Genomic DNA, 15,344 nt, shown 5'->3' with positions numbered 1-15,344 from the left:
TCTGATTTAGGTCTTGAAATAGCCACAACTTCTTTCAGAGAAACCCTTCAATACGAGCCAGAAGGCATCCGTGCCTTTCGAGTCGTGGGGGCTTTGTCCCACACTAACGACATATCACGGCCCGGATATGGGATAAATGTCCTCGTGGACAAAGATAGCATCGTGCTGGAGGGCGTGGCTAGCTCGTCGTCCTTTTCTCGGCAGCCCTTTTCGTTCTACTTGGCTCATCTCGGTGATGTTGTCTCCTGTCTTCCTAGAGTAGTAGATCTATACGAAACCCAGTGCGGACGAGGTGTATGATTCCATTTCGATGCCGCCCCTTTCCACGCCGTATTCTCCTGTTTATTATTACCGACTCGCAACGAAGCTAGAAGCAGTGTGTACAATGCACCCAGACGGCCATCTACTATTGCCCTCCTCTGCAATCGCCGCCAAGACCTTCCTAACTCGTCCGCTGCCACAGTCACTAACACGCAGCTCATAGGGCTAACCCTAGCCCGCGTTCACAATTCGGCAACCTGGTCTGCATTCTCCTTTCGTTTCTTTTGTTTCGTTCAAAAACCCTTTACAAGACCTTGCCTGGGTCGATCTCCAGGATGGCCCCGTCGGTTTTGGATCGGACGGCAGCTTCCGCTGTGGTTGTGCCTTGTGATGCGAGTAAACGGGCGGCATCTCGCTTTTTACACTACGTTATTCCGTATATGTATACAATTCGCAATTTGCATCAAATCGCCAGTATTTTATACCCTCTATCTCAAACTCTGATGTGCTAGCACACTAACAATTTGGCTTTCTCAAAGCGGAGCTCGTGCGTTGTCGGTCAACAACCTAAATCTTGTGGGTTAGCCTTGCGCATAGACTCTCGTGTAACCATACAGACAGCCTGCAACCTAGGTAAGGTAGTCTTGAACACTCAACCACAAATAACAGGAGTTGGTGTTGCAATCCTATGCATTCGAGTAGTATAATTTAGGTGATTAGGAGACTGATGATGGCGTACTTTGCAAGAGAAAGGAATACTTGTGCGGATAGTAGAGTACCCAACTACACGCAGTATTAGTGCCCAAAGGTACCTGCACCTCATGTACCTCCTCTCCAGTTCTCAGGCACCTCATCATCCATGTGATGCTGTGGAGAAGGCTTAGAAGCAAATCCCAGCGCAGCGCAAGGTACCGGCCGCCGAATGGGCCGCGTTTTGGGGAGGTACAGTATCTGTAGGGAGGGCAGGTTGGGTTTTGTGCTGTGCAAGGGGAGGATTTTGGTTCCCCACATCGACTTTCTCTCCGCCTTTTCTTGGGGGTTGGAGAAGGGAGAAGAGACCGGCAGAAAAAAAATATTCCACAACCAGGCGCGTGCATGAATGGTCAATCGCAAAGCTCTCAACAACCGCAAAGACGATTGTTTACACTCTTGTCCCCCTGTTCCCCCTAATTTGAGAAGCAGAAATTTCGCAAAACCAACATCACGTAAACACTATCAGCCATGGGGAAATCATCCAAGAAGAGAGAGCGCACCGAAGAAGATATCGCCGCGGGGCAGGAAGACGCCAAGCCCATTCTCAAGAAGAGCAAAGTCCACGCCAATGGCAAGGCCGAGGTGACGAAGCAGGCCGTCGACGACGAACCTGCCATTGAAGAGGTTGTGAGCGATAAGAAGTCCAAGAAGGAGAAGAAGGACAGGAAAGAAAAGAAGAAAGCCAAGGAGTCCAAGATCGCCGCCACCGCCGTCGCCGCAGAGCCCAATGCGGCCGCATCTAAGGAGGAGCCCGTGAAGGAGAAGGAAAAGAAGGACAAGAAGGAGAAGAAAGATAAGAAGGAGAAGGACAAGAGCAGCAAGAAGAGCAAGAGCCAAGACGACTCGCCTGCGCCCACATCAACGCCCAGCAAGGCGTTCAAGACCGACGCTGGTGCCAGCGCTGAGGCAGAGTCTTCGTCCAAGAAGGACAAGAAATCCAAGAAGGAAAAGAAGGACAAGAAGTCCAAAAATAGCAGCAGCAAGGACGCCGCCGAGCCATCAGCTGACACCACGAAAACCGGCGAAGCCACCGCCTCTACCGCGGCAGACGACGAGGACGACAACAACGCCGAAAGTGACAAGAAGACGCGCTTCATCTGCTTCATCGGCAACCTGCCGTTCAGCGCGACGACGGAGAGCGTGCGGGCGCACTTTGCGTCAGTGCAGCCGACGGGGGTGCGCATGCTGACGGAGCGCGCCAACCCCAAGAAGTCGCGAGGCATCGCCTTTGTCGAGTTTGGCCGCTTCGACCACATGAAGACGTGCCTGGAGAAGTTCCACCACACCGAGTTTGACGACGGCCTGTCGCCCGCGCGCAAGATTAATGTGGAGCTGACGTGAGTTCTCTTCAAATCTTTCTTTTCCTTCTTCCATTCCCATGTTTTTATCACACACAGTCATACACAACAGAGATGAATATGAGATTAGAGAAGAAATCTTTCTTCTCTCTCACACAAATATACACAAATCCACACGAACCTACTTTCTTCTCTCTTCCCCCTTAAGCTCCCCGTCTCTAATTTTCTCTCTTCTTTTCTCAAACAGAGCCGGCGGAGGCGGCAAGACGGCCCAGCGCAAGCAAAAGATTACGGAGAAGAACAAGAAGCTCAATGAGGAGCGCGTGAACCGGATGCAGAGGGAGGAGGCCGCCAAGCTGGAGAAGGCCAAGGGCGGGGACAAGACCAAGAAGGCCGAGCCCGCGTCTGACGGCTTGACCCAGAAGCAGCGGGAACAGCAAGAACAGAACGCCATACACCCGAGTCGGCGGAATTGGGTCCAGCATGCAAAGAAATAGATAGACTAGAGGCTTGCATAGGAGAGCGGGCTTTTGCATACGTGGGTGGACTGGTTGGGTACACTACGGTTTCGGCAATGACATTAAAAGATACCCCCTTCCTTTGTAGACTCGCCGAGACGCAGATACAGTGTATAACACGGTCAGGAGAAAGCAAAAAACCCTCGGCATGTTTGGCAATTCTATTAGTGAACAAGGATTTCTCGCATTCAACCATACATTCATATCCACACCGCCTCGGCAAGTCCCTGCCAACGGGGGCTGTGTAAACTATCTACAGAAACAAGCGGGATATCCTTTGTGATGTTGTTCTCGATGATAATGCAAATTTGCTACCTTGAGGCGCCAAAGCAGGGAAAGACGACCATGTAGAGCAAAAAACGGAAAAAACAACCGATTCCCGAAACCGTTCTTCTCCTGAGAGCACTGGGTAATATCAAGGGAAGAAGAGGGGCACACGCAGGCTTCTAAAAGTGCTCCCTCATCGCAAACTCACCGACTTCAGAAAACCCTTTCGTGCTTGCCGCTCGCAAAGACCCCCTGCGGGAGGTGAGTTCTTATATCGAGCTATCTAGCCGCTAGATGCGGAACCGCATCACAGCGAAGCCTAGTAATAGCTGGCAACAACTCGGAAGAAAGGGCGACGAGACGTTAGGGGAGGGCATATATGACTTCGAATTAGGTTATAAGCCAGAAGCTCCCCAGAAATTGGCCGAATTAGAGAATGGTGCACTTTGGCTTCTTCTGCTTCGGCACTTCCGTTGTGGGGTTGAGTACAGCGCTAGGGGCTAGTTAGTTCTGCGATACTTCAGGGCGACATCGAACGACGAGTCACTTACCGGATGGCCTCGTCAAACACAGCCTTCAAGCCTATCTGCGTAAGGGCAGAGCACTCGACATATTTCTTCGCGCCGATCGCCCGCTGGGCGGCGAACCCTAGCATGGGATCTATATAGTTGAGATCACCAGCCTTGGCACCCTCCTCCTTCTCCGATTTGCTGCGTAGATCGATCTTGGTGCCAACGAGGATGATAGGGACGCCAGGTGCGTGATGCGAAATCTCGGGACCCCACTGAGAATGCGAGTCAGCCGTCGTTTAGTGTATCCTGCAATACTACTACTACTACTGCATTTGGGAGCTTGTCACCAACCTTTTCTATGATGTTCTCGTAGGAAGATGTGCTCACGGTGGAGAAGCAGAGAAGGAAGACATCGGTCTGGGGGTATGAGAGAGGGCGCAGTCTGTCGTAGTCTTCTTGGCCGGCAGTATCCCACAATCCCAAGCTCACAGGGTTGCCATCGACCGTTACTTTTGCGCTGTAATTATCGAAGCTATCGGGTTGATATCATCAGCACCGTGGCGCCATTGCACTGGGTTGCTCTCCAGATGATCGCGCCCTTTGTACTTACACTGTGGGGATATACTCGCCCGGGAAGGCGTTCGTTGTGTAAGAAATGAGCATACATGTCTACGCCGCTAGCCGTTAGTCCCACGGAAAATGAGGCTCGGCAATGGAGGGGCGAAGCCTGCTTACCTTGCCGACAGCACCGTCACCGGCGACGACACACTATGCAAATGAAGATGCACGGTCAGCTTCAAATGAACTCTAGGTGGGGGAATTTTGGCGGTGTGGCGCCGGAGCAGAGACGGCTGCCGACGAACCTTGATCGATTGGGTAGCCATGGTAGCAGCACGTCTCTAATCTCTGTTTTTTTCAGGAAGTAGGGTTTCTGTGCAACCGCCGAGTCCCACGCTCAGAAGGCGAAGCTGTCGGAGCAAATCGGTCGAGGAAAGGTTCAAGGATGGATGGAAGCGGAGGCCGAATCCAGGGAGCAAGGGGGTTGGTTGATGGTAGGTTGCGGAGCAGCGACGGCGACAAGATGGCCGACACGGAGGAAAGGCTCAAAGATGGCTTGGGGTCGAGCCGCTGCGTAATCAAGAGAGGCCGGCTATGGTTCTTTCGATAGCCCTACTAGAATGGGAAGGCTCGGGATGAAGAAAGTGGAAAATGAGCTGCACCGAAGGTCAGAAAATGTTTTGACACAGACCGGAACGGTTTGGTGCCGGGGGAGGTGTCGAATGGAATTTAGGTGCAAAGCTGGGGACGGCAAAGAGGAGATAAAGAGCCAAGAGCCAGGGCATTGGCCAGTGGCACAGTGTGCAAGTCCCGCTGCCTGGGTAGTGGTGTGGTGGGCTCGAACGTAACTGCCCGCTGTGGGTGACACTGGCTCTTTTTTTTTCGGGGGGGGGGGAGGAGGTTTGGAGTGGGCGCCTTCCTGCACAGGACGGCGGCGAGGCGGGAATTACTAGTGGAGCTGCCCGCTAGCTGTGACTTGCTCGCACGGAGTGCCATCACATTGGCGGTACGTATCTGCCCACAGCGGGGCGACTTTCGATTGGGAACCAGGAGTTGCCTCTAACACTTTCGGCGTCAACCGCCTGACGCCAGGCGACGCGATTGCCCGACAGGGACAGGGCCAAACCCACGAGTCCAGCATCCCAATGGACGGTCCGCTCATACAGATACAGCCGAGCGTGGGGATCCTCGAAGGTAAGGGCAAGAGCAGGTCCATCCACGTCCGAGCGAGACTACGACTGCGACAGCCAGCCATGGATGGGAGCCTGAGGACGAAAATAAAGACCAAAAGGAAACAAGTGAGCCAAGGAAAAAAAGGCGCCCCCTCACTTACCTGAATTGGATGGAGTGAACGGGGTGGCTGCGTTGTCCCTGCTTGCTGCCTCGAAAACGTCGGTGACTGCGTCCCTGCGTTGTTGTATGTATGTACACGCAAACCTCTGATCGCCTCCTTGGCAGAGGTTGATGGTGGGTAGCTATGCGAGCCGGATGCAAGGCAGGACGGGGGGCGGGGGGATGCGGGCGAGGATGCGGCTTCTTACAGGCAGCTTTAAAAAGCCGTAGAGGATTTGGGGGAGAGGTGGTGGAGGTGGTGAGTCAATGGGACTGGCTAGCGACGGGCCTCATGAGGTCAAGATGTTGGAGGGAGGTTACACAGTCTCGGACTCAAGTTGCAATGGAGCTGGCTCAATCTAGACGGGCTACATCTGCCGGCCGCGGACCGCAAACCTGAGCAGGCTTGTTGGAGCTTGTTACGAAAATTGGGACCGTTTCTATTTGTGTGGACTTTTCCCCGGCACCAACGAAGGAGGTTTGTATTCGTACGTGGATTCAGAAGGCACCTATGGAAAGTAAGGTATTGATCAAGGTTTCAACGGGCATCGCCCAGAAATCGGCATGCGCGAGGAACCGGACCGCCGACCGAGGTGCGCGATTCAGCATGGGGAACAATAAAAAGGGCTCCTTTTCCCCTCTTGTCGGCCATCACCGACAGCATGCCTGGTCACATCATCGAGATGGACGTTTTTGCCGATAGTCAGCCATTCGCAAAGATCGACCGTGCAATGGGAGGTCAGAGCCCCCCCCAGGAGTTCAGGCGTTACATTTGACGCACGTCTGTAACAAGGCGGTCTCTATGGAACACTCGACGAAGGTTCCTGCAAGTCAGAACGGCCAAGCGTCTGGCCGTGGCGGAAGCGCTATTGTCCTGATTCGTCTCTTCCCACCAGCCCTGGCCCACTCGAAGGGGCCAAAAGCTTCCCGGCCTGTTGGCTAATCAGCCGACAACCTGTAATGATCGCGAGGTGTCTCTCTATTGCGGTCGGTGATCTCGACAGATAAAACCCCAGTGCATTCCCACTGCGCTCCTGACTGAGTGGTTCGTACGCTGCGACGGCGACAAGGCTCTTGGCAAACCGTGACAGCTCCCTTTATGGCGTAGTCAGCCGAAGCATCAGAAACGACTCCGTATTCCCGGCTATCCATACGGGCATGTACTATCTCCTTAAACTGGGGCGGGAAACCAGAGCACTCGTTGGAAAACCCTAATGCATAGCGCCGCAGCAACATGACATGCCTGATGTCCTTCGGCGTGCTCAGGGTACAGCTGCCAGAAACCCAACGGTGTGCTGCGCCCAGATTCGATGTTGGTAGCATGGATCGAAAGGTGAGTCGGGCTTGAGGGGCACGGGGCCATGGGGAAAACCACTGATACGAGTCAGAGGCCACCTGGGCCATCGTTTGATACTAGTAGTAATAGTTATGGTAGGTAGATAGACTTGTGTTTTGCTATGCAAGATGCTTGACCCGTTCTTACAGGGAGATAGGATCTGACCCGAGATACAAATCGAAATGGATCCGTAGGCGTGGAAAAGGTAATCATCACCCCGCGCGCGCATCCCTCAATCCCTGTCTGTACTGTGCCGCGTCAGGAATTTGCACTGTACTGTACTGTACTATAATGATACCGTGTAACCTGTCCATTGTACGGAATAATTTCTCAGGCTCAAAACGCGTCTCGCTTGCAGCGTTTGGCGACCAGTCGCGTCACCCACCGACTCGTATTTCCACTTCAATGCGGCTCTGAGTGAGAGCAGGTTGATATTACCACTCCGATGCAATCGACCAAGGCTCTTGTAGATCCGCTAGCCATTGCATCAATGCCAGGGGTCTAAGAAACCAGCAGAGATCAGGAAAGGACACCGACAAAAAACACCCGCCACCAATCCTCGAGCTCGGCCTGTGATGCCCATTGGAAACGCGAGCTGATGCCCATGGCGCGCGAAAGCCACCCCCGGGTCGACGTGACCCCGAAACCGCGGGCTGCGAGTGCCGACCCGGCCCCGTCGACCAGCCGGCGCTCCATCAAGACACCGGGTAGTAGTCAGGCACGGGGTGTGCAGCGCCCGCAGGGCCTCTCGGCGTCGGGCAGGAAACCCGCACCCCTGGTTGCGACTCCGCATGCCCGCGCCGCCTTGCGGGCCATTGACTCGCGGCGCGCAGCCATCTTCACACCTCACCGTGCGAGACGCCAGAGCCTCCGCGAGGCCCGCGAGACCCCGCGCGACTTTCTGCTTCCGCTGGGACGCGTCCTTGCGCGCAACACCAACATCATCAACTCGTCGTCGTCTCCGCGCGATCAAAAGACTCCCGGCTCCGGGGGCGGCGATGCAGATGGCGACACGGCCATGGAAGAGGATGAATACGACGACGAGGATGACGACCTCCCGAAGCGGCCCAGGTTGTCGCTCCCGATCGACGCGGACGATGATGACAGCGACCTGCAGCCGCACCGCTCGGCCGGCCTGGAAGACGACAATCTGACGGCCCGGTCGATCGAGCTGCCACGGAGAGCCTTCAGTGAGCAACGTGGCAGCCGGTATTCGCTCGCTAGTATGCGCATGAGCGACTACTCTAACGGGAACGATGTGCCGCCGAGCGAGGAGGTTGGCATCGATTCCGGCTTCTTCCCCCCGAGGAACGCCATCGATCAAGATACGCTCGATCTTAGGGCGGGGGATATATCGGCCTATGAACGGTAATAACAAACTTGGACCCCCCCCCCCCCCCCAAGCATGAATAATTTTCTAATGCAGAAATAGGCTTGATTCGGATGTAGGACGCCGTGATACGGCCCGATTTAGTGACTTTGAGATTGAAGTGCCGGTCAACATGAATGAGGACACCTTCATGATAGCGCCGCAAGCTCAAGAGTCGCCCACCCACGAAGCCCCTGAGCTTCATGAACCTGTGGATGAGAGCGAGGCTCTCGACCCGCAAAGCGACGATGATAACGACGTGCCAGAGCCGGAACTAGCCGAAGAAGCGAGCGACGCCGGGTCAGAAGCAGCTGTAGAAGCTTTTGCCAAGTCGGATGCACAGCGAAGCACAAAAAAGCGAGCCATCAAGATATCGAAGCACGGCATTGAATACCCGTCTCTCCCACCTGCCGTAGTGAAGCGGCTTGCGCAAACATTCGCAAAGACAAGCGGAGCGAAGGGGAAGATCACCCCTGACGCACTCAAAGCAATCATGCAGGCGTCAGATTGGTTCTTTGAGCAGCTGGGGGACGACCTGCAAGCCTATGCAAAGCACGCAGGCAGGAAGACGATCGAAGAGAGCGATATGCTCACCATCATGAAGCGGTACGTCACTCTCGGACAGGGTATCTTACGATGTATATACTATATAACAGTGTGTTTTTTTTTTACATGACTGACCCTATCTACCTCAGACAACGCCAAACTAACCCCCATACCACGCCCTTTGCTCTTGCACAACGCCATCTGCCAAGGGAATTACTTCAAGAGCTGCGCATGACACCCCCTGCTCCAACGAAGAGACGGCGTAAGGCTAGTGGCGGGAACGAGGACAAAGAGATTACCTGAACTGTGAAAACAGCGCCGATCACTTTTTACCAGCTCTTGTTCATACGAACACGCCGAGTTATGTCGGATGGCGGCTTTTTGACCACCAGCCAAAACATTATTGAGGTTGCCACAGCAAGGCCGTACCTAAATACGTCAGTCAACTAGGGATATAACCAGCAAGGCCACAAGGGCCACCCGGTGGCACGACAATGGTTGATGCATTGCAGCAGGAGGCAGAATCAACATACCATGTAAAAATGTATTGGGCGTGGTTGTTACGCAGGTTCACCTCGGCAGGCCTGCCAATGGGGATACCGCGCGCCACGTAGTCATAGAGCTGAAGAATGTCGGGGTCTGCGTCTGCTGTGTCAGTCTTGGTCCGGGATAGTAGCTTTTGATGCCAGAAAAAGGGGCATGTAGATGTAGAGAGGGGGAAACTCACCCATAGTCTGCTCAATCCAGACGGGCTGACTCCCGGTCAACTGCGCCATCTGGTGCACGTCGGGAAAGTAGAACTCGCCCTTCTCGATGTTGTTGTCGGGCGTGAACATATTCTTCTTCCACGGCTCTCGCAGCATGCCCTCGACGCGCACCGTCTCGGGCTTTAGGCTGTCCATGCGCTTGCGCTTGTCGGCCTTGTCCTTGGATATCCACCCGCGGTTCACGAGCACCGTCGTCTCGGGCCCGCCCTCGCGCTCCAGCGGCGTCACCACCATGTAGCCCTGCTCGCCGTCGCGCATGCGCGGCCCGATCAGCATCTCCTGGTCGTGCCGGTACCGCCCCGTCGTCCACACCCGCCGGTAGTCGAAGTCGGGGATCGCGTCCGCATCGATGCGCGGCGGCAGCGGCAGCGGCGCCCGCACCAGCCGGTCCTCGCACTTGGCGATCAGCTCCGTCTTCCACTCCAGCCGCTTCACCTGCCACGTGCCGAGGATGAACGCCGTGACCGGTATGATGGCTGGCCACGAGGGGAAAACAAGGATCAGTCAGTCACATGTTGGGCCGGAGAAAAAGGTGTGGGTGGAAGAAACGCACCGAGGATGATCAGGCCTGGGCCGTGTCTGCGACCGGACCGGACCAGTTCTGGGGGGTTGTCGAGGACCGAGGTGAAGCCCGGCTCGTCGGCGGCCTGCCGTGCGCGTCGTGGCCGCGACGTCGAAATGGGCCGGCGGGCTGCCCCAGCCCGCCGTATGGCCGCCGCGGGTGTCGATAATGTCGCAGCTCGGCATGTTGGGGGGGTTTGGGATGCCGCCGCCGTCCATTTCTGGGCCACGCCGCCAATTGAGACCCTCGGCGTCCGCGCTGGACGCAGCAGGCAATTGAACACTGTCCCGGCCATCCTACCTGTTCTTTTATGATTGATTGGTCCGGCCCGAGAGGCGAACAGAAACACGGTTCGTCTGCTTCGTCTTGTTGACCCGCCGTCAAGAAGTGTTGCTGGGTCGATGTGAAATGTCCAACGGCGATGGGAATCTTGAATTTCCCACGCGTGGAGGTTGTAGGTGCTTCCTGCAGCCCGCGCCTATCCGTAGCGTCCGTTCGCCGAGCCTAAACCGTGGGAGCGCAGCGGCTCATTGGTGCAACCGGGAAGCTTCTGTGCCCCGCTGCACGGCATGGCTGGGGCTGTAGTCTGCGGGGGGAGGGGGCTCTCTCTCTGTAAGCAGGGGTCAGGGAGCTTCAACGTCATCCATCGCGCTTCGCTTGGAGCTCATCCATAGAAGCCACCTTATTAACTTCGGCTCAACCAACACAAGGCAGCCTTCTTACGACCGTCGCCAAGCCAATTTCCTCTCAGCTTACATCTGCTTACAGTCTGCGGTTTGAGATAACTAAAGGACACACCGCCGTCTCTTGGCCCCGAAGACTACGTACGCACGAGTCGCGAGGTTGGGAAGCTTCCGTTTCAAGCAGCCATCGCCCTCCATAGTATCTCATCAACACCCTCATCAACGCCGCCGTCATATATCACTCTTCTCATCACGTCGCCATGTCCTTCTTTCAAGGGACTCTTCCAGAGGGCATCGCAACGGCAGTCCAGGAGGCAAAGTCCGTCGTGTGTTTTGTGACAGGTGAGTTCTCAGAGTAATACAACACACCTCTTGACATACAGACTGCTAACCTGATAACAGACGGCCAGACGGAGAGCCAGTCGTGGGAGGAAGAGTTCCTCGCAGTTGAAGATGTGGGTGTCTTTGAGTTGCCATTTGCTGAAGCGTTATAGATGAGCTCATGTCTAACAACAGAACTAACCCCGCAGATCGTCTCACTGCTTAAAGACCAGGCTGTGACACTGCGTCTGGAGGCGGGATCGCAAGAAGAAGGCCACCTTATTCAGTTCTACCCGGTTCCCAAAAAGCCCACGATCGTCATAATCAAGTGAGTCTGTCTATCTACGAATGGACATATTCGGCTTAGACTTGAAATGCTAACCTGCAAACTAGGAATGGCGAGCTGAAAGAGTATATTGCCGCTGGCGTATCAAAGGATGATTTCATGAAGCGGATTAGCCAGGCGCTGCGGCCCGCCGTGGCTGTTCCAGTTCAGACGGAAGCCACCAGTGTGCCGGTACAGACACAGGCACAGGCACAGGCACAGGCATCTGTACCTGCCCCGGTGTCCGCTCCAGCTTCAGCACTGCCCCGGACTCGGCCAACCCCGGGAGCTGGATCGACGGCGACTAGCTCAAGTCAAGTCACGCCGTCACCGGCAAACGAAACCCGGGCTCAGATACAATCATACCAGTCAGCACAGAAAAAGAACGAAGAACGTAAAAAGAGGGAAGAGGAGGAGGCCAAGCGAATCCGCGCCGAAAAAGCGAAAGCGAAAGCAGATGCCCAGGCAACAGGAGGGGGTTCAGATCCAAAGGCCAAGCAGGCCGAGCTGTTGAAAAGGAGGCAGAGGGAAGCGCGAGAAGAGCGGCAAAGGATCCTCAAGGCCATCGAAGACGACAAGGCTGCGCGCCGGGCGCTGCAGGCCGAGAGGCAGGCCGAGCGCAACGCGACCGTCGAGGCCGAAAAGGCAGCGCCGGCAAGCCAAACCCTCACGTCCAAAGGCCGGCCGAGTGAGCACTGCTCGATCCAGGTCCGGCTCTTCGACGGCTCCACGATCCGCAACCGCTTCAGCAGCGCCCAGACCCTCAAGGACGTGAGGCAGTGGGTTGACAATACCCGCGAGGACGGCAACACCAACTACACGTTCAAGGTCCTCCTGACCCCGCTGCCGAGCAAGAAGCTCGACGTGACCGAAGAGGCAAAGTCTCTCCTGGCGCTCGGGCTCACGCCATCGTCGACGCTGATCCTCTTGCCCGTCCAGAAGTTTGCCGCGGCCTACGTGGGGGCCGATCCGCAGGGCAACGTCTTCTCCCGATTTATCGCCTTCATCCTTGCCATCGTCAGCGGCTTCTTTGGCGGTGTCGCGGCCTTCTTCTCGACGCTGTTCAGCAACAGCGGGCCGCCAACGGCGCCTGATCCGGCTGCTGCCCAGGGCCAGGCGTCTGACCAGAACAGGAGTCGTGTTTCGAGACTTAACAACCGCAGCAGTGGAGCTGACAGGCGAGATGAGCAACAGTTCTACAACGGGAACTCTGTGAGTGCTACTTCCTTCAAGTGCTCCTCGCGGCTTTGCGATTTTGTTCATGACGAATAGCCCAGAACCACTCACTAACCCAGATGCAGACAAATTTCCAGCCAAGACGGAACGATGACGAAGAGTAGGCGGGAGGAGACTTTCATTTAATAAGGGGCTAGGGTGGGGGAGTCTATTGACTGCCTAGGAATTAAAGCCAGAGGTCGATGTAACGCTTCAAGAGCAGAGTTTATTGTCATTTGGGTTTTTTTCTTGGTTTGTATTTTACAGCAATTGTCCCTTGGGCCATGTCAAGCATGTAAATCGAAGCTTCCCTTAGGGGGTCTACGACAGGGGGATAATGATGCTCGGTGTCTGGGCAATTAACAACCGTCTCCTGCCTCCTAACCCCAGCATACACGTCGCTCACTTTGTCAAGCAGTGCGATTGATTGCATGGGTGCCCTAGTATTGGCTGGCAGCGGCCTGGCAAGCCTTCTACTCGGGGGGTCAGCATATCGTCAAGTAACGGGAGTTTGACGCATGGCCGTAAATTGTTGAGAGAAAACGTACCAGCTGCTCCAGATACCACCCGCAGATCTGCATGTTGCCGCCCTGCTCGTCCATGCACTTTGTGAACTCGGTCGTCGCGCCCTGGCAGTTGTTGCCCCAGCTGTTGCTGCTCTGCGCCGGGCTCTGCTGCTGCTGCGTCTCGGCCGGCGCGCTGCTCGAGCCCCCGCCAAAGAAGCCACCGATGGCGTGTCCGATCGACGAGCCTACTGCCACGCCGCTAGTGACCAGGAAGAGAGACGTGTTAGTTCGTATGGACATAATATAGAAATATATATATATATATATATATATTTCTCCAAGACAAGTTAAACGCCCGGCTTGGGTTTGCGGACAGCCCCCCCCCGGGAAAGTCTTGGCAACGAAGGGATGGGGAATGGGAGAGGCTAGACCTACGCAGCGGTGCTAGCCATGTTGGCAAAGAGACCCGGGCCCTGAGACGTCGGGGGAGATGCCACGGGGGAGGCGGCGGTGGGAGCACGGGGCGCCTGTGCCGTCGGGGCATATGTGGCGGCGGGCCGCGTCTGTTGCTGCGAGGGCGCCGAAGAGCGCGAGGGGACCGTGGGGCGAGACGGGGCGCGGCCGCCGGAGGATCGTTGACGAGGCATGATGGCTTTTTTTTTTTGGGGGGGGGAGGGGTGATTGGTGATGTGCTGGAGTCTTAGCGGAGGTCAGTCTTGTTGGTTGGTTTTTTGCGGAGAGGAGAAAGTTCGAAGTTTGTTTTAGGCGGAGGCTGCTACAACGACGACGAGGTCAGGGGTTGTCTCCGGAACTTCGGGTTACGTGGTGACCGGATTTGCCATTTGCCATTGGCCACTTAAATTAGTGTTCAAGCTCAAAATTGCCGAGACGGCAACGCCTGGAAGCCAATAGAAGGCCGCTAAACTGATGGGGCAGTTTCGATTAGGGGCAGGAGAGCAAACATTTAGCTCGAGCTTGGACCAACCCGGCCGCAAAGGTGCTTGTCTGGTCTTCTTTCAGCCCCAGGTAATTGATAATTCATCTTCCAGCCTTCTAAAGTTCGTGAGTCGGCCGGTACGACTCTGTCGGTGCCATTTAATTGCTTGAATTTTTGCTGTACCGCGGCAAATACCTGTGTTTACCTTTAATGTAGTGTGGTGATGGATATGGGCCATTTCACCTTTGTGATGAATCTAATTAACTGTGGAAGTCCTTCCTTGAGCAGAGCGTTGTTGAGCGTCTCCGTCAAATCCGCCTGGCGTCAATGCTCCCGAGGCGTATCACGAGGCACCCAACGATTTGTGCACTCCGATCCCTGGATGTTTGTTAGCGGGGGACTCTCCAAGATTTGAAAGGCCTTGATAACTTACGGCCCGCCCTGAAGGTTTTTCGCTGAGGGAGGTAAAAGCTATTGGAATCCCTGTTTTGGAATCCTAGAGGCTTTTCTCTATCTTGGAAATATCTATGAAAGGCTTTTCCTAGCTGGTATATTTACTGCGGTCTTTAACATAAGACATGCCCCCCACAATCCCGCGAGATGAGTACGACCGAAGAATCGAGCTCGCTATACAGGCTGAGGAACTCATCAACCGCCACGCACTTACACAAGTGCCTTGAAATTTTGACGCCGTAAAACTTGCTCAATGGATGGTTGCACCACCAAGTTTGCTTGAACGAGAACCTTTACTCGGCGAATACGGGATCGTACACCTTGAAAAGGCCATAAACCATGGGAGTTCCTGCTATGGCAATGTAAGGATTCCGTTTTTGAGTAAAAAGATTATTGCTAATTGAACTATGATTAGTTCTGTCGGACTATGACTATCACAGGAACATTGCCTCGCCGACAGATGTTAAAGTCGGGAGGGGAAAGAGTGACGCGAATAAGGTAAGACCCATGATATAACGGTCTTGTAACTTTCAAGCTGGGCTAACATTCGGCTGGCAGTGTATAGATAGGGACGGGGGAGCCTGTCTTCTCCTTGGCACATCGGGCCCTCATGCGATAAACTCGGACTTGACCCGAAAGAAACACTTGGCCCGACCACGAATCCTTGGTCAAACACTACTGGGGCGACTTCATTGGGTTCAAATCTGAGCCAGCGGCAAGTGACAAGTCGTGGAATATGATATCACTATCTCCACAGCTTCACGCGTGGTTAGACAGACAATACTTGGGCTTGGAGTACACCGGAGGCCAGGCTCTACCAAACAC

At 55.0% G+C, this 15,344-nt stretch overlaps 8 protein-coding genes across 8 annotated transcripts; 3 read left to right on the top strand and 5 right to left on the bottom strand.

Moving 5' to 3' along the window:
* Positions 1-629: 629 nt before the first annotated feature.
* B0T26DRAFT_278314 (uncharacterized protein) lies at positions 630-2,551 on the bottom strand. The gene is made up of 3 exons (XM_060434143.1): positions 2,332-2,551; positions 1,515-2,142; positions 630-828 (listed from the first exon to the last, which is right to left on the bottom strand). The coding sequence occupies exons 2-3, from the start codon at positions 2,118-2,120 to the stop codon at positions 778-780; spliced, it is 657 nt and encodes a 218-aa protein (XP_060295859.1). The 5' UTR covers positions 2,121-2,142; positions 2,332-2,551; the 3' UTR covers positions 630-777.
* Positions 2,086-2,809, top strand: B0T26DRAFT_645126 (uncharacterized protein; the record flags this gene model as incomplete). Its single annotated transcript, XM_060437687.1, has 2 exons — positions 2,086-2,351; positions 2,560-2,809. Coding segments are annotated over 2 exons (516 nt in total), but the record flags the coding sequence as incomplete, so codon positions are not given.
* A 467-nt stretch (positions 2,810-3,276) lies between these two features.
* Positions 3,277-4,730, bottom strand: B0T26DRAFT_277788 (BcRAC, Rac-like GTPase). Its single transcript, XM_060434141.1, has 6 exons — positions 4,473-4,730; positions 4,345-4,377; positions 4,220-4,278; positions 3,961-4,141; positions 3,649-3,881; positions 3,277-3,590 (listed from the first exon to the last, which is right to left on the bottom strand). Exons 1-6 carry the CDS (start codon positions 4,491-4,493, stop codon positions 3,527-3,529), a joined length of 591 nt encoding a protein of 196 aa, XP_060295857.1. The 5' UTR covers positions 4,494-4,730; the 3' UTR covers positions 3,277-3,526.
* A 335-nt stretch (positions 4,731-5,065) lies between these two features.
* On the bottom strand, positions 5,066-5,533 carry B0T26DRAFT_278042 (uncharacterized protein). The gene has a single exon (XM_060434142.1). The coding sequence runs from the start codon at positions 5,420-5,422 to the stop codon at positions 5,117-5,119; it is 306 nt and encodes a 101-aa protein (XP_060295856.1). The 5' UTR covers positions 5,423-5,533; the 3' UTR covers positions 5,066-5,116.
* Positions 5,534-7,066: 1,533 nt separating this feature from the next.
* B0T26DRAFT_853836 (centromere kinetochore component CENP-T-domain-containing protein) lies at positions 7,067-9,053 on the top strand (the record flags this gene model as incomplete). Its single annotated transcript, XM_060447672.1, has 3 exons — positions 7,067-8,203; positions 8,268-8,810; positions 8,861-9,053. Exons 1-3 carry the CDS (start codon positions 7,434-7,436, stop codon positions 9,051-9,053), a joined length of 1,506 nt encoding a protein of 501 aa, XP_060295855.1. The 5' UTR covers positions 7,067-7,433.
* On the bottom strand, positions 8,822-10,686 carry B0T26DRAFT_708299 (SURF1 family-domain-containing protein). Its single transcript, XM_060441893.1, has 4 exons — positions 10,071-10,686; positions 9,478-9,993; positions 9,284-9,389; positions 8,822-9,179 (listed from the first exon to the last, which is right to left on the bottom strand). The coding sequence occupies exons 1-4, from the start codon at positions 10,372-10,374 to the stop codon at positions 9,080-9,082; spliced, it is 1,026 nt and encodes a 341-aa protein (XP_060295854.1). The 5' UTR covers positions 10,375-10,686; the 3' UTR covers positions 8,822-9,079.
* A 255-nt stretch (positions 10,687-10,941) lies between these two features.
* Positions 10,942-12,894, top strand: B0T26DRAFT_277714 (uncharacterized protein). Its single transcript, XM_060434138.1, has 4 exons — positions 10,942-11,104; positions 11,165-11,217; positions 11,293-11,411; positions 11,477-12,894. Exons 1-4 carry the CDS (start codon positions 11,023-11,025, stop codon positions 12,678-12,680), a joined length of 1,458 nt encoding a protein of 485 aa, XP_060295853.1. The 5' UTR covers positions 10,942-11,022; the 3' UTR covers positions 12,681-12,894.
* Positions 12,868-14,063, bottom strand: B0T26DRAFT_277723 (uncharacterized protein). Its single transcript, XM_060434139.1, has 3 exons — positions 13,565-14,063; positions 13,172-13,388; positions 12,868-13,096 (listed from the first exon to the last, which is right to left on the bottom strand). The coding sequence occupies exons 1-3, from the start codon at positions 13,774-13,776 to the stop codon at positions 13,064-13,066; spliced, it is 462 nt and encodes a 153-aa protein (XP_060295852.1). The 5' UTR covers positions 13,777-14,063; the 3' UTR covers positions 12,868-13,063.
* Positions 14,064-15,344: the final 1,281 nt, after the last annotated feature.

This window comes from Lasiosphaeria miniovina (assembly GCF_030549165.1).
Source record: "Lasiosphaeria miniovina strain SMH2392-1A chromosome Unknown B0T26scaffold_4, whole genome shotgun sequence".
NCBI classification, from domain to species: Eukaryota; Fungi; Ascomycota; class Sordariomycetes; order Sordariales; family Lasiosphaeriaceae; genus Lasiosphaeria; species Lasiosphaeria miniovina.
This window is presented reverse-complemented; position numbering and strand designations above follow the sequence as displayed.

Excerpts from the sequence above, each read along its gene's own strand:
- B0T26DRAFT_278314 (XM_060434143.1), bottom strand. The coding sequence starts at position 2,120 with ATGAAGCAGATGAAGCGCGTCTTCTTGTCACTTTCGGCGTTGTTGTCG. Across the intron at positions 829-1,514 it reads CCGCGGCGATATCTTCTTCG|GTTGTTGACCGACAACGCAC; the intron begins GTGCGCTCTCTC and ends CACAAGATTTAG.
- B0T26DRAFT_277788 (XM_060434141.1), bottom strand. The coding sequence starts at position 4,493 with ATGGCTACCCAATCGATCAAG. Across the intron at positions 4,142-4,219 it reads GGCGAGTATATCCCCACAGT|CTTCGATAATTACAGCGCAA; the intron begins GTAAGTACAAAG and ends TCAACCCGATAG. Across the intron at positions 3,882-3,960 it reads ACGAGAACATCATAGAAAAG|TGGGGTCCCGAGATTTCGCA; the intron begins GTTGGTGACAAG and ends TCGCATTCTCAG.
- B0T26DRAFT_278042 (XM_060434142.1), bottom strand. The coding sequence starts at position 5,422 with ATGGCTGGCTGTCGCAGTCGTAGTCTCGCTCGGACGTGGATGGACCTG.
- B0T26DRAFT_708299 (XM_060441893.1), bottom strand. The coding sequence starts at position 10,374 with ATGGCCGGGACAGTGTTCAATTGCCTGCTGCGTCCAGCGCGGACGCCG. Across the intron at positions 9,390-9,477 it reads CTGGATTGAGCAGACTATGG|ACCCCGACATTCTTCAGCTC; the intron begins GTGAGTTTCCCC and ends CAGCAGACGCAG. Across the intron at positions 9,180-9,283 it reads GCCCAATACATTTTTACATG|GTACGGCCTTGCTGTGGCAA; the intron begins GTATGTTGATTC and ends TGACGTATTTAG.
- B0T26DRAFT_277714 (XM_060434138.1), top strand. The coding sequence starts at position 11,023 with ATGTCCTTCTTTCAAGGGACTCTTCCAGAGGGCATCGCAACGGCAGTC. Across the intron at positions 11,218-11,292 it reads AGTTCCTCGCAGTTGAAGAT|ATCGTCTCACTGCTTAAAGA; the intron begins GTGGGTGTCTTT and ends CTAACCCCGCAG. Across the intron at positions 11,412-11,476 it reads CCCACGATCGTCATAATCAA|GAATGGCGAGCTGAAAGAGT; the intron begins GTGAGTCTGTCT and ends CCTGCAAACTAG.
- B0T26DRAFT_277723 (XM_060434139.1), bottom strand. The coding sequence starts at position 13,776 with ATGCCTCGTCAACGATCCTCCGGCGGCCGCGCCCCGTCTCGCCCCACG. Across the intron at positions 13,389-13,564 it reads AACATGGCTAGCACCGCTGC|CGGCGTGGCAGTAGGCTCGT; the intron begins GTAGGTCTAGCC and ends CCTGGTCACTAG. Across the intron at positions 13,097-13,171 it reads GGTGGTATCTGGAGCAGCTG|AAGGCTTGCCAGGCCGCTGC; the intron begins GTACGTTTTCTC and ends CCCCCCGAGTAG.